We start from the raw sequence: 16,727 nt of genomic DNA, 5'->3' as shown, positions 1-16,727 counted from the left end.
TCAAGTTGCTGACAAGTTCAATACACAAAAGAATGGAAAAGAAAACAGAGGAGCTGTTAGATGACAATCAGTGTGGCTTTAGATAAGAGAGGCAACTCTGACGTTGCGGTTGATAATGGAAGCAACTGAAGAAAAGTCAAGAGATTTTCATAGGATTTGTCGGCCTGGAAAAAGAGTTCGACGATGTAAAATGGTTCAAGATTTTTCGAAAGTAAAAGCGAGTTAACGAATTCAATGTGTACGTCAGAAATTATGTAAATTGACATCTTTTCTTTAAACATAATTTTAATATTATACTGTGATTGTTTGGAAACAGAGAGCAGGGGACGAGGGGTAGAAAGAACATTAGACTGTCCCATCATCTTGGACTTTTAATACTGCGGTATGAATGGCTAGAGATGAGGAGGGCAGAACGGCGAGAGGGTCTTTCAATCTCCCATTAGCACAATTGTGTCAGTTCTACAGTCTTGGATTTGTCATTTTTGATGTTGCACAGTGATTGGTTGGAGATAAGGAGTACTGCACTGGGTGTTGCAGAAAGGGGCTGGGGAGGGAAGGTGGAGGGAAAAGGGGCGTTACTTTTCACTGAAAAGGATGTTGATGTCGCTGATACGATGACGTCACTGATATGAGTAATGACGTCGCTGAATTTCGTCACTGTGCCTGCCCCGGTGTGTAAGCAACGGCAATGAATATGTCAAAGGAAGTTAGGTGTCACATGCGTCTACTAATAGCGACATTTTTTATTATTATTGATTTGTCCTTCTTAGAACCACATGAAATGACATGTATTCTTTCTTTTAGCCTTTGTTTCCTTCATTAGGTTTTCATTATTTCTCCATGTTACTCTCTTCTTTTTCTGTCCACATTATGCCACTTTTTTACTTTTTTTCTCCTAGGAGCCCTTGAAACTTTTTATTCTTACTCTGAAATTTTCTCTTTCTCCTATTTCTTCCTCATTTGTTTCCCTTTCGTTCAGGTCTGCTTTAACAACTTCGATCCATGTTATTGATGCTTTTGGGATTGTTTCAAAATATAAAAGTTCTATTATTCTTTTTTCATCTAGCTTTTCTAGGGGCCCATAGAATAAATCTCACACCTTCATGATTGTGTCTAACATTCATTCTATTGTTTCATAATTCTTCTTTATTAGTTCTTAATCCCCATTTACTATCACCATATTTTGGTCTCTGAATTTTCCTGATTATTTCCTTCCCTTCTCTCCTATTTCACCTAAGTACTTGGATGTATATATAGAAAGGCATTCTGAAGCGTAAAGTCATTCTGGTCTAATGCCACTGTTGTACTGTCAGAGTACAGTATTTATGGATACAGATTTCCTGTTATACACTCTTTTTGTTAACTGGAAAGTCACTTTCATTTTTCTTGCCCTTGTACAGATAGCTTCTGTGGCCAAAGCATTTGTCCGTATTATTTCACCTAGATATTAAATTTTGTAACCTTATTTATTCGTCCTTAATCAGTTTTCTTGCATTTTGGTGCCTTCTTCGCAAGAATCATATACTGTGCTGTTTTTTAAAAGAGATATTCGTATGTACACAAGCTGTCTCATATAGAGAATTACCTGCTTTGTGGAATCACTTGATCCAGGTAAGATGGCAAGATTACCTGCAAAAGCTAAACAATTAGTTTTCTGGATATCCCCTTTTCTCGCAGATACGATTGTTTAAATTCCTTTTTCTTCTCTTCTTTTCCTCCATTCTCTCACTATCTTTTATAGTACAAAACTGAACACTCGTTTTGATTTCAGATACCTTGAAGGTTTCACCAGAAATTCAGTTTCGAATTTTGTATTTGATAGTGCACATTTTATGAGTGCCATTGATTTGTTGTCAGCTACAAACTGTTGAATAATGCTTCCCTCAATCGGAGCACTTGAGTTTTTGATGTCTATAAGTCTCATATAAATGTTTTTGGATCTTATTCTTCTATACCTAATCACAGATTTCAGATTTACAATTTGTTCCACACAGGAGCGCCCTTTTCTAAACATTTCTCGCTAGTCTGCTAGTTGCTGATACAGTTAGCTCTCTAGCCTGTTTTGTAAGACAGTTTTGAAATAATTTTGTAAGTCAATGGAAGAAGGGAACACCTCTATAGTTCTTCAGGTCAGCTTTATTTCTTTTTCTGTGAACTGAGTTAATTCATAATGCTTTCGAATCCTTTGGTGTAGCTTCTGCTTTCCTGACTTTTTGAAAAACTTCGTATAGCTTCTTGACATTATTTTCGATTTAGTTGGGGGTGGGGAGAAAGTAGCTACAAAATTTTATTTGTTACTGATGTTTTGATGGAAGTACAGATGTTTCTTACAAACAGGGACTATAGTAATAATTTGGTATATCATAGTGTGCATATCATCACAATTACTGTACGCATGTACCTGTTTAAGGAAGCGTGCTATGTGTCACAGCAGGTGTATGCAGTACTGGACTTGTCTCCAGACTAAATTTCAAATTGTTTCGAATATCTTTAATAATGTGAACCCAGAAAATAAAAAGCCAAAAGACTGATCCTGAACGTCAACTTAAAGTGTCAGACATGATCTTACCATCGTTGACCAGACCAGAGCATCATTTTCAGTGCATGCAGGATGATATACAGAAATTTTACTGTTCTACAAAATGAATATTATAGGATTGCCATGAGAAATAATATTCAACTAAGGAAAGAAGGTTGTAGGAAGGCATTGGGCACTCAGGACAGCCTAGTCGAAAAATTTTAATTCTCACATCGAAAAGTCAGGAGCAGGGGCAAATACATGAGGCCTTCTATGACCGTAAGTGTGAGCACTAAATGTCGTCAGTGACCTTGAATTTGTTACGTAATCACACCGTTCCTCCCCCCGTCCACTCTACCTTCCTTCCGTACTCTCCTCTCTCCACCCCTACAGTCACAGGCCAGTATTTCACCAGCATTACAACGAAACAGCTAGTCAGTGTGAAAGCTCCAGAGCCAACATATTGGCTATGCTCAAACTATCCACAGAGTCTGAATTTTGTGTAAAATGGTGCCATGTTCAAAAGTAAGCAGTCATTTCCTTCCCATTATTTTACCAGCCATTGACATGAAACCGCTAATTTCCATCTTGTTCTGTATACCTCCCACTTGATTATGAGCATCGTTATACCATTGTACCACGCTGGTACCACAAGGGAGTCGCAAATTAAATACTTCCACATCTAAATTGTCTGCGTTACTGTTCTAAAAATCTATGTTAGCTAAGAAAATATGTTTTTCAAGTGTCACAATGTTATTACCATGTCTAAAATGTCTGCATTATTGATCTATGAAACACAACTTAGTTAAAACAATGGGTTAGCTGACAGAATGAGATTTTCACTCTGCAGCGGAGTGTGCGCTGATATGAAACCTCCTGGCAGATTAAAACTGTGTGCCGGACCGAGACTCGAACTCGGGACCTTTGCCTTCCGCGGGCTAGTGCTCTACCAACTGAGAGCCATGTCTCCGCAATATCCTTTCTTTCAGGAGTGCTAGTTCTGCAAGGTTCGCAGGAGAGCTTCTGTTAAGTTTGGAAGGTAGGAGACGAGGTACTGGCAGAAGTAAAGCTGTGAGGACGGGGCATGAGTCGTGCTTGGGTAGCTCAGTTGGTAGAGTACTTTCCTGCGAAAGGCAAAGGTCCCGAGTTGGAGTCTCGGTCCGGCACACAGTTTTAATCTGCCAGGAAGTTTCAATGTGTTAGCTACTGCAATTAATGCAGTTAATATTTAACATACAAATGATGCCTAAAACGTGACTGTTGATTCTCAAACTAAGTACCAAAATGCTATTCCCGTGTTAAGTTGTTTGCATTACTGATCTATGTCTGTAAGAAAACCAGGCTGTGTTACTAAAACTAAATGACCAAGCGACATTATAGCGGCGGAGAAGATAATGCGTCAAGAGAAATGTAATTAATGTTACTCAGCGGCTAAAGTGGCTATACAGGGTGTTACAAAAAGGTACGGCCAAACTTTCAGGAAATATTCCTCACACACAAATAAAGAAAAGATGTTATGTGGACATGTGTCCGGAAACACTTAATGTTCATATTAGAGCTCATTTTTGTTTCGTTCTTCCACCTACGCTCAATGGAGCACGTTATCATGATTTCATACGGGAGACTCTAACTGTGCTGCTAGAACATGTGCCTTTTTCAAGATTTTAAACATGGCTGCAACAGCAACTGTTGAAATTCTTCACGATAAAGGATGATAGCCAAAAACTGTTGCAGGATAAAAATTTATTAAAATTCTTGACCAAGGTTTCGGTACATATAAATATACCTTCATCAGAAGTAAAAAATCTAAAATTACATCATGCAGTGGAGATTAATAAAACAATTGTGCGCCTTCTGATGAAGGTATATTTATATGTACCGAAACCTTGGTCAAGAATTTTAATAAATTTTTATCCTGCAACTGTTTTTGGCTGTCATCCTTTATCGTGAACATGTGCCTTTACAAGTACGACACAACATGTGGTTCATGCACGATGGAGCTCCAGCACATTTCAGTCGAAGTGTTCGTACGCTTCTCAACAACAGATTCGGTGACCGATGGATTGGTAGAGGCGGACCAATTCCATGGCCTCCACGCTCTCCTGACCTCAACCCTCTTGACTATCATTTATGGGGGCATTTGAAAGCTCTTGTCTACGCAACCCCGGTACCAAATGTAGAGACTCTTCGTGCTCGTATTGTGGACGGCTGTGATACAATACGCTATTCTCCAGGGCTGCATCAGCGCATCAGGGATTCCCTGCGACGGAGGGTGGATGCATGTATCCTCGCTAACGGAGGACATTTTGAACATTTCCTGTAACAAAGTGTTTGAAGTTACGCTGGTACGTTCTGTTGCTGTTTCCATTCCATGATTAATGTGATTTGAAGAGAAGTAATAAAATGAGCTCTAACATGGAAAGTAAGCGTTTCCGGACACATGTCCACATAACATATTTTCTTTCTTTTTGTGTGAGGAATGTTTCCTGAAAGTTTGGCCATACCTTTTTGTAACACCCTGTATAGCATGTTATCAGTGGTTTGTGAAGAAAACAAAGTCTCAGAAGATTGGGGTAAACGAGTCATCATCCCTCTGTTCAATAAAGGGCACCACGCGGCTGTCACACAGCCTGAAGCTGTTAGGAAAGATCACAGGAATGAGACTTAGAAAGATAACAGAACCTTTGCCTGAGATAGAACAGCTTGGATTCAGGAAAGACCGAGGTACTATGGACCTTATTTTTGCAGTAAGAATTCTGACAGAAGAGTACTGAGAATCTGGAAGAAATCTTGTGACTGACAGTGTTCCTTGAAAGAAGATGCGTGAATGTTTGGAAGACCTAAAGGTGCCAAAGTACCTAATTGATGAAGTCAAGGTGCTGTACCAAAAGTGTTACAGCTGTGTCCAGATAGGCAACGGACGATCAGAATGGCTGAAACAAAGAGAAGTGTCCTACAAGGAAGTGACCTATCACCACTTCTCTTTGGAATAATAATAATGCAATAGTAGTACGAAATAAAACCTGCCAGGAAAATAGACAGCTAACCAAATGTCCTGGTTTTTGCTGGTGATTTGATAGTATGGGGAGAGACAGAAGCTGAAGAACTTAATCATTAGAACAACACATACAGAAATGAGAGACTAAAAATAAGTAAAACGAAGGTAGTAGAAATGACCATCAACACACAAGGAACAACCTCAACTTGAAGGGGTTTAAGTACAATCTGTTTCCCATTTCAAGTACCTAGGACGTATGATCTCGAAAGACAACACCATTAAGCAGGAAATGCTGAACAGGAAACAGAAAGCACCAGTTTTCACAGTCAAATCAAAACTTTTCTCTGGGATGATAAAATGCCATGAAAATCAAAAGCGACCATGTGCCACACCTATTTCGAACCAATTCTGTTTGGAAACATGTACCCTACTAAACAAAAACCTCAGCAGAATTCAGGCGACAGAAGTGAGATTCATTAGAACTATGAACCAAACAACTAGAAAGGACAAAATGAGGTGAATAGAAAAGTACCTGGTATTGAGGTTCCTGTCACCAGTCTCACAAAGAAAAAAGGGCTTCCGTGGTATGCGCACATAATGAGAATGAACAACCAGAGACCAATAAAATTGTTAAGGCTTTCGTGTCCACTTGCTGACAAACTGCCTATTGGCTTCTGTCTCGGGTTCTTCGGCCGACGATCATCTAATGATTTTACAGGCGTTTCGCCAACACGAGTGGCTGGCATTGTCAAAGCGTCACCCTCCACTGCCGATGGTGAACCAGAGTGAAATGTTAGTTCACTCAAAAATTCAGTCTTTGAACCAAAATAATATTATTTATTAAAATGCATAAAGATTTTGAGTACAAAATGTATATAGCGCTGTTCTTGTAGCTGTATTGTTCTATAACAGCAGTAAAGAAATATACCAGGCTGGCATATTGATATAACTAATATTACTTACAGATTAAGCTGAAGTTGCCGATGAGAATTATTTTATCTTCGTACTACACATTAGAAGAAACAAAAACTGTCTGTATTATTTATAAAAATATGGAAAAACTTTTTCTATAACATTTGAAAACATACTTGGCACTTATAATGTATCTTACAGGTTAACGTGCACTTCGCAACAGCTGATATATGCAGTCGCACAATGAAAAAACATGACATTTGAAATAGCACTCTGAATGGCGGTAATACTCACACACGTGTGTAAGAAATGATTGCTATTCTTTCAGCCCACAACTTTCACGTACTTTCCAGAGTCACCCAAACATTATAGTGATTCCGTAGTAGACTATTAACTTTTCTTGCCATACAAAACGTTTGTCATAATCTGCTGATGATGCTAACCAAATGCTGTGACGCCATTGGGACTACATGACACTTCACACCATGCATCATCATTATGAAGCAAAACCGTAAAAAATTGCCTTATTTTATATTCGGTTACGGACAAAAATGAAATGAAATTGTAACTAATTGCCCTATACATCACCATGTTACTGCAAAATTGTAATATACTGCCACAAACATCGCCATATGACATTAAAATTGTAAATATTTGCCCCAAGCAAAGGAATGTTACAGCGAAATTGTAGTAAACTGCCCTGTACATAATCATATTACAGTGAAATCGTAACAAATGCTCTATACATCGCTGTGTTACAGTAAAATTGTAACAAAATGCTCCATACCTCGCTATGTTACAGCAGAACTGTAACAAAGTGCCTCATACATCGACACGTTACCGCAAGATTATTACGAATCGCATCATACGTTGCTATGTTACACAATACTGTAAGAAAGTACCCAATAGATTACGCTTCTACACAAAATTGTAACAAAGCGCCTCAGATGTCGAAATGTTACACGAAATTGTAACAAATTTCCTGATATCCTGAACACATGGTGACAGTGTATGTGCCAAAACCTGACAATTAGTGTCACCTAATGAATGTCACAACTGCAAAACAACACCAGATGCTGACAATCTAATTAGATATTTAAAAGCTGATTTGAAGAAACCTAACGTAAAGAAACCAAAAACATATGTTTTATTTATTATTTACCAAAATCGAGCCCCGACAAAATTATAATACCTTGACTATATATGTGCAGACATCAGCTATCTCCAACACACCTGAAGAAGCATACATGCATTTATGTCAACTCAGCCAAGTATGATGTTCTTTTGGATTGAGTCAAAGTGACAGAAAATTGATTTTGGAGGATAAACATACTAGTGGAACAGGTGGGTGCAAGATCTAAATACAGACTGGACAGTCAAATACGTTAATTGTATTTATCTTGATCAATTATTACCTTTTATCTCTAAAAACGGTGCTTGGTCAGGTCGTTTTGAAACATGTCCTCATTCAAGCCTGAGATGAAGTGTCAGCTACTACTGCAGCATGTTACTGTAGCCACATCCGTTTAGCTACAAGAATAATACAGACAACTTACTCCTGGAAAAAGCATTTTCGCTATATTTAAAAGTCCACAGTCATAATTTAGGCGTCAAGTGTAAGTTACACAGTGGCTAAAACTCCATTGTCGAGTTATATGCCACACCCACCATCAGCTTCTACTGGTAGAACACTGTTTGAAATCTGAATGCCTATTTGTCTGTGTCGATCTTCACTGCCTTGCCTGCTTAGTATGTTATTTTAAGTTATATGTGCACTGAGCTGTTGTACAGTTTAGACATGGAAACAGCAGTGTGTCAATTTGAGAGACACAGTCAGGTTTTAAGCGTCAAGTGTAAATTATACAATAATTGCACTCTTCCAGCAGATCACATGCATGTCTACCTAAGTCATGTTTTATACACTGAGGCGCCAAAGAAACTGGTATAGGCATACAGCGCTGCGGCCGGCAACCCCTATATAAGACAACGAGTGTCTGGCGCAATTGTTAGACTGGCTACTGCTACTACAATGGAAAGTTGTCAAGATGTACGTGAGTTTTAGCGTGGTGTTATAATCGGCGCACGATCGATGAGACACATCATCTCCGAGGTAGCGATGAGATATGGATTTTCCCATACGACCGTTTCAAAAGTGTACCGTGAATATTAGGGATCCGGTAAAACATCAAATCTTCGACATCGCTGCGACCGGAAAAGATTCTGCAACAACGGCATCAACGACGACTGTACAGAATCGTTCAACGTGACAGAAGTGCAACTCCTCCGCAGATTGCTGCAGATTTCAATGCTGTACCACAACAAGTGTCAGCGCGCGAAGCATTCAACGAAACATCATCGATATGGGCTTTATGACTGCGCGACACTGAGCTTTACGCCTCGCCTGGGCCCGTCAACACCGGCATTGGACTGTTGATGACGGGAAACATGTTGCCTGGTCGGACGAGTCTCGTTTCCAATTGTCTCGAGCAGATGGACGTATACTAGTCTGGAGACAACTTCACGAATCTATGGACCCTGCATGTCAGCAGGGGACAGTTCAAGCTGGCGGAGGCTCTGTAACAGTGTGGGGCGTGTGCAGTTGGAGTGATATGGGACCCCTGGTACGTCTAGATACGTCTCTGACAGGTGACACGTACTAAGCATCCTGTCTGATCACCTGCATCTATTCCTGTCCATTGTGCATTCCGACGGGTTTGAGCTATTTCAGCAGGAGAATGGGACAACCCACACGTCCAGAATTGGTACAGAGTGGCTCTAGGAACACTCTTCTGAGTTTAAACACTTCCGCTGGCCACCAAACTCCCCAGACATGAACATTATTGAGCATGTCTGAGATGCCTTGCAACGTGCTCTTCAGGAGAGGTCTTCACCACCTCGTACTCTTACGGATTTATGGACAGCCCTGCAGGATTCATGGTGTCCATTCCCTCCAGCACTACTTCAGACATTAGTCGAGTCCATGCCACATCTTATTTCGGCACTTCTGCGTGTGTGGGGGCGCCCTACACGATATTAGGCAGGATCTTCAGTGTAGCACGATAGTACAAATGACTTGAACATGTCAATAACATTGAGATAATCACTGTGTGTGTGTGTGTGTGTGTGTGTGTGTGTGTGTGTTAACGCATTTTTGAGAAACAGAACAAACAGTTTAGATATGGAAGTACTTCAAGTTCTAACAGTATTCTATATATCATTTTGTATTTTTTACATATGTTTTACACACGGTAATAATATTATTACACCTGAAAAGCATATTGTTTTAGTTAATATATGTTTCGCAGAATCATAATATAGACAATTTAGGTACGTAAACATTCAGTTTGATCCTCCACTTGCCTCACAATATCTGTGGAACAATGATCAAACCAGACTTTATGTTGTAAGTGTTGTGCAACACCATTGCACAAAAAAATTATCGCAAGTAAATGGAAATTTGTTCATTGCAATACTAAAACAATGTACATGCAGTTTGGACTTAACTTATACGAACATGTTCAGGACTGAAAACCAAGTATCATAAATAACAGTCACTTCCAGAAGTGAACACCTGTCCAGAGACGAAGCTATTTATCTCATTGATACCGAGGATTCAGTGGTCCTTATCATTGAAGGCTGTTTGATGGTTGGTGGCAGATTCATGACTGGTGGCTACTATCTTCAAACTGTCACCACCATGATCTTTGACATGTGTAGCTGATGTCTTCTGATGGAGAACTGTCGAAGACAGACTTCTGTCAGTCAGTGATAAACTGCTGGTCGTTGAGGACTCTGAAATTTTGGTTCCACCGATGACGAACTCCATTGGTCTCCTGATGAACTGTCGCAATTAATGGCTGCCAATTCACTGATCCATCAGTTTTGAAGCAGCACAAACTACTACCCTACTTCTCTTGGCTGGGCAGTGACGTGGGATATAACATCCTTCCCCCCCCCCCCCCCCCAGGGGGCGAGGTGAGGCCTCTTCCTCTTCTGCGTCTTTGGCTGCTACTGTCGCTTGGTGAACGAGTTCCAACTCTATCTGAGGCTGCATACAAACTCTGATGGGCTCTATGTTCGTCAGCTCCAGTGTATTGACATGTGGTGGTAGCTAGTTGACATGTTTCTGTCAAGTCCATCTGTCTGCCATCAGTATGCAAGTGCACTGTGTTGCTGTGATGACAGATCTTCCTACACCATATGGGACCATTATAGCCCTCAAAATCCCATATGCTTTTGGCGAATTCTCTGGGGACAGTGCTGCACCATTAGTGGAGCGCTGTGACAGGGTTCTCATCTTTCAACCGTGCAACATCTCTGCAGCAGAAGCGCCCACATGGAGAGAAGAGGCATTAGTAAACAGTTCTCTAATGCATAGTCAGGAGTGAGTTTATTCTCCTGTGCCTTGAATGTCTGAATGAAGCATCCAGATGAAATGGTGTGCTGCACAGCTTCTGGATCCCACGGGTTATGCAGAAAACTTCGAATTGTAATCCAGTGGACAGGGCGCCATTATATGTGATAATTGCTGCATGGAGATCCTCTCCAGCGAAAATTTGTTTCAGAAGAGGAACGATTTGAAGTGTCGCTGTGTGCTCATCCTGACTAGATAAGAGTAACTTGTGTAGGAGTGTACAAGAATTAGCTGATTCATATCCAGATAATGTTGGCATAATGCAGATGGAGCTCCATTGCCAGAGGCCAAGAAAAATAGGATTTTGGAGGTGCTGTCTGGTACCTTCAACTAAGCAAACAAGTGCAATGCATGCACTCAGTACCCTTTTCCATCCCTTTACAGCGTACATGTCGGCGAGTAGTAGAGCCCAATGACATCTATGTTAATAGCTACGAGACGTCTGAACATAGCGCCATTCAGATGACCATCTGCGCCTTGCACTCCACAGTGTGGAAGAGGATGACCCCTGGTAGTTTGTCGAGGCCAATAAAGTACAGGTTCAGGATGAATTAACGACTTTTTGTTGAAGGCAACTCCGATTGCGTGAAGTGTTTGATCGTTTTACCCACGGTAGCAGCAGCGGTGGCCCTGGCGTCGAGCGGGAGGCCTTGTTGGAGATGGCGTCAACTCTGACACATGCTTCTCAAGAAGCATAAAAAATTGTATTGCTGCCCGCTGTGTGACAGATCGCCGACGTTACTGTGAGTGGCGGATGTCCAAAACCAAATCTCCTAGTTGTATGCCAACAGAAAGAGACATCTATGTTGCACATGTTGCTGTGTCCTAATGGGAATCTAAGCCTCAGGATTAAATAGAGTTAACAGGGATTTTTGGCGGAGGCAGAAATTCAAACCCATACACGTTACTGTGAAACTTCTTTATGAGAAAACTAGGGTCAGGGTTGCCTGTTCAATTTCAGGATAGCCATGCAGTACCGTGTTCATGGTATTCGATACAAACACAATATGCTTGCCTCCTGTACCAATACTGCCCCGACGCGCATGTCTAATGCATCTGCAGCCAGGATCAAGGTTTCTTTGGATCATATGTAAACTTGGAGACCAGTAAGACTGCTGTTTGGTTGTGGGATAGAGAACGTGTCACTAGTACCTGCTCTCATTGTGGATAAATGAATATGTATCCAAATTAATGGAGAGCCTTGAACAGACCAGAGAATAGCGCAACTGGCCGAAGCTGTAGCTGTGATGGTGGGTGGCGATCTTGGCGACGGCTATCGTCGAGGTAGTTCGCAGAGCCCAGAACCTTCCGAATCAGAAGCTCAAGATACCTCTGAAACAATACCAGGGCAGAACTGACGGCAAAAAAAGAGTTTCTTGCAGCTGTAGGGCCGAATGGGCAGGTTGACGACCCTCATCTGCTGTCTCTTCACATCGAGGTGTAACAGAAAGTAAGCATCAGTTAAATCGATGCAGGAGAAGAACCGCCTGTGATTCAAGGTCGTCATGATTTTTTCTGCCTTAGAAATGGGGTATGTGTCTACCACAAAAGTTTCCTTGAAATACCTACACCGACGAAGATTCGACAAGACCAGTGGGGCGGCCCACGAGTTCTTGTAGACAGATTTGATGATGCTAGCTGTCTGTCTAGCGCCTCCTAAACTTTGTGCCACAAGACACACGGAATGGGAAGACGTTTACAACTTTTGGGGATCATGTCAAGGTGCAAGGTAAGTGTACGTTTTAGCCCTTGAAACTCCCGTGGGAACATGAAAGAAGTATTTAGTACTTGCCACAGAGTCGTGCACATGCATCCTCCCCACCTGTTATCCAGAGGTTCTTTGCCAAATCTTGGACTGTGAAGCCAAGCATTTGAAAAAGATCCGGTCTCATTAATACACAGCTGTTTGTAATTATGCGGAGTGTAGCCAGCAACCACATTACACCCACATTACACCGACCGTCGATTTGAATTGTCTAATTGCTATAACGCGTTTGCTTGTCCTGAAAACTGCATAAATGTTGACCACGAATGACAATATATATAACACAGTGTATGATAGCTTTAGAGAACCAGCGTCAACTTGAAATCGGATGTTGAATCCATTTAGCTAAAACATCTAATAATATTGCTTTATCACTTTCGGAAATAATATCGTACACGTTATTTTCAAAATCGTGAATATCATATTGAAACTAATGCAACACACATAAGGTGACATCGGTGCAAGCAGAGCACCTGAGGTTGCCCCCTGTAAGCAAACACTTGGTTTGTGACCTCGTCTTTTTCGCTAGAATACGTAATTTATGTTTTTGTAAAAACCTGTCTGTCTATTATTAGAGCACAGGATCTAACTTTAGAAGACAGATGTCCAAAGGCTCTCTGTTTGCTCCTGTTTTTGAGAGACAGTATTATTCTTAGACCTACGGCAGGATTTTCCGTCCCGTTGACCTTTCCAACTGAAAAATGTATCGCCGCTATGAAAGTCTGACTGGAAAACGTCGGTTCCTCTGCGTTCGCGAGCTTGCTCCATTTGATTTGCCAGTTAAAAGGCTCGAATAACTCGTAAACACTTTGAAACACGGGATTATTCAAGCGAATATAATTGCGCAATCTGCGTCTGGAGCATGAATGATAAGCATATCCCTAATCGCTGTATCAGCATTAGAAAGATTACAGTCCTGCCTTTCACACTTGAATTTACACTTCCGAGTGATGCTTTTCAACACGGAAACTCGTTTCTTAAATAAAGATTGGGGTTGTTATATGTCCTACAAAGTGTATGGTGTTCCTAACCATTAGGGTATTAATCTCAAAATAGTCAATTAATTTCTCCTTTACTTTTGTATATCGTACCTCGTAAGGGTCACTATCAGGAAAGAGTTGCTGCACCAAGTTAAGGAAGTGAGAACCGACGCTCGATAATAAGAAACTAGGTTTCGTTACATCACCGAATGTTGCGCATGCCGGCTAACGGAAGTTCCATCAAGAAAATTTATAAAGTTCGATGTTTGAAAAGAGAACTGTCTCAGGCTCCATTAAAAGCACTGACTGTTGTGAAGTCTACATGTACATGTACATCCGAAAGCCACCGTGCAGTGCGTGTTGAAGGGTACCCTGTACCACTACTAGTCATTTCCCTTCGTGTTCCACTTACAGAGTGAGGGAAAAATGATTATCTATATGCCTCTGTACAAGCCCTACTGGTCCTTACGCAAAATATAATTTGGCGGCAGCAGAATCGTTCTGCAGCCAGCTTCAAATTCCAGTTCCCTAAATGCCCTCAGTGGTGTTCCTCGAAAAGAGCCTCGCCTCCCCTCCAGGGATTCCCATTTGAGTTTCTGAAGAATCTCTGTAATACTTGCATATTGTTCGAACCTACTGACAACAAATGCAGCAGCTCGCCTCTGCATTTATTCCTTGTCTTCGTTCAATCAGACTTGCTGCGAATCACAAACACTCCAGCAGTACTCAAGAATGGGTGCTCCAGGATCCTACAGTCAGGTTGGCATCCAACCACTGTCCAGGGCCTCTGCAGACGCGTATTTGACCTGGAAAATCAATCACTGGAGTACAATTGTCCTCATTCATAAGTCCCACTTCGATCTGAGCCCAGATGATCGTCGAAGACGCGTCTGGTGACGCCCTAGACAGTGGTGGGATACGAGCGTGGATGTTGCTCGACATACGTCCGACGGTCTGGCGTGCCATTTCACTTCATTGCAGGACGCCTTTGGTTGCCCTCCGCGACACCCTTACAGCACACTGATATGTCGGCCGTATTCTGCTCTTTATTTTGTTGCCCTTCCTGCCAAGCCATCCCCATCCTGGGCTTGCATTTCAGCAAGATAATGCCCTCTAGCAATGGCGAGAGCTTCTACTGCTTGTCGTCGTGGTTGCAAAACTCGTCCTTACCCAAGAAGGTCGCCGGATCTGACTGAGAATATTTGGAGTATTATGGGCAGGGCCTTCCAATCATCTAGGGATTCTGAGGATCTAACGCATCAACTGGTCAGAATTTAACAGGAAAATCCCTCAGGAGGACATCCAACGACTCTATTAATCAATGCCAATCCAAATAACTGGCTGGATGGGTATCAGAGGTGGACCAACGCGTTATTGACTTGCATAATTTGTGAAGCTCTTTCTCTTGAATAAATCATCCAATTTTTCTGAAATTATGATCATTTGTTTGTCTGTATACGTACATCACATCTACTGATTTTCGTCCCATTCACATAATTTCTTCGGGTGCATCTTCTTTATGCATTAGAGAGTATATATGTCGTTATGTCGTTGGCACTGGAGGCACGACTACTGTAACCAAATGCCCACCTCATCACATGACTTGCAGTTAGAGGATTAAAGAACAGTATTTAAAGAAATGATGGGTCTCTCTCACTTTATTTCATACACTCCCGCCGACCCCCCCCCCCCCCCCCAACACACACACACAAAACACAGTATACACAGAGAACGACAGAACAGCACCAATACATGTCCTTGCAATTACATATGTACAATCTTACCTGTGATTTCCGCACTTGTGGGTGTCTACTAAAGTGAGAATACGAGCTATTTATGCACACAGTCATACATAAGATATACGGTAAATTGGACATAAGAGCATATTACCTAAGTAGCGTCGGTCAATGTAATTCAGACTGGTGCCTTAAATCGCTGTTTGATTTACATGTTTCTATTTTATTTTGCAGCTGCATCGATTCAACGAAAACTTGCGGCTGTGTCGATTCAACTACAACTTCACCAAGTGCAACAGAATCGCCTTCAAGTACAGCACCACCTTCCTCAGCTGACCCAACATCAAGTGCAACACCAGAACCCTCGAGTGACTCAACATCGCCTTCCAGTGCAACACCAGCACCATCAAGTGATCCAACATCGCCTTCCAGTGCAACACCAGCACCATCAAGTGATCCAACATCGCCTTCCAGTGCAACACCACAACCCTCGACTGACCCAACGTTGCCTTCCAGTGCAACACCAACACCCTCAAATACACCTTCAACAACAACTCCTCCATCTGATGGAAGTCGATGTTCCACACCATTGGAAAAAGTTCCTGACCCTGAAAAGTGCAACAGTTACTATGAGTGCAGTGTTATGTTTGTGTGGACTTATGTACAATGTAATACTGGTTTTTACTTCAACAGAGAGGACTTGGAGTGTAAGTATGGTAACTGTCCATACAGCTATTCTTTTTGGATGCAATAATAATTTTTACTTTATAATCTCAATGTCAGTTTCGACTTCGATATTTTTGCCCCTAGGAATTTCAAATGACATCAGAAATGTTTTACGATTTCTTTTGACCAAAACAGAAGTGAGCACATGTATCTGTTTGTATATTTTATCTTGCTGAACACAATTCCCATTTCAGCCAATGAATATCAATTGCTTCACCAATGTGTATGCCAATAGCAATTCAACTGCAGCTAACGCAACTGAAATTGCTATCAGAAAAATATATGACACCTAACTTTCCTGTACTGACAAATATGTAGTACAGAGCAATGCGGACTGTCGAACCATGCTTTGTATTAATAGCAAAATTATCGTTTTAAGTTAATGCAAAGATGAACGGTATTAAACAAAGTGAAAAATAAACTGCCATCCAAAAGTAGAGAACGAATCAGATTTTCTTCATTTAATACGTTGTAAATAATTCTGTATTGTTTGCAGTGCATACAACTGACAATGTTGCTGCGGTTCGCTACGAATTTGGTACTCTAAAAAACATGACTAGCCTTACTCTATTTAATCTCATACTGGCCCTTCCCGCGTCATGAGTAGGTACATAACTCAATACTGGTGTTCACCTAGTGGGCAGCAATGCTAATATTTGGCGATGGACGTCTAGGAAA

General features: G+C 41.3%; 1 protein-coding gene across 1 annotated transcript in view; it reads left to right on the top strand.

The window, feature by feature from the left end:
• LOC124612559 (putative protein TPRXL) overlaps positions 1 to 16,486 on the top strand; it is a 90,078-nt gene extending 73,592 nt beyond the window's left edge. Inside the window, exon 5 of the mRNA XM_047140834.1 lies at positions 15,558 to 16,486. Coding sequence (XP_046996790.1) covers positions 15,558 to 16,077 — 520 coding nt within the window. The 3' untranslated portion in view covers positions 16,078 to 16,486. The remainder of the gene's footprint in view (positions 1 to 15,557) is intronic.
• The last annotated feature ends 241 nt before the right edge of the window (positions 16,487 to 16,727 follow it).

This window comes from Schistocerca americana, chromosome 4 (genome assembly GCF_021461395.2).
Source record: "Schistocerca americana isolate TAMUIC-IGC-003095 chromosome 4, iqSchAmer2.1, whole genome shotgun sequence".
NCBI classification, from domain to species: Eukaryota; Metazoa; Arthropoda; class Insecta; order Orthoptera; family Acrididae; genus Schistocerca; species Schistocerca americana.
Note: the sequence above shows the minus strand (reverse complement) of the source record. Positions and strands in the feature narration are given on the sequence as shown.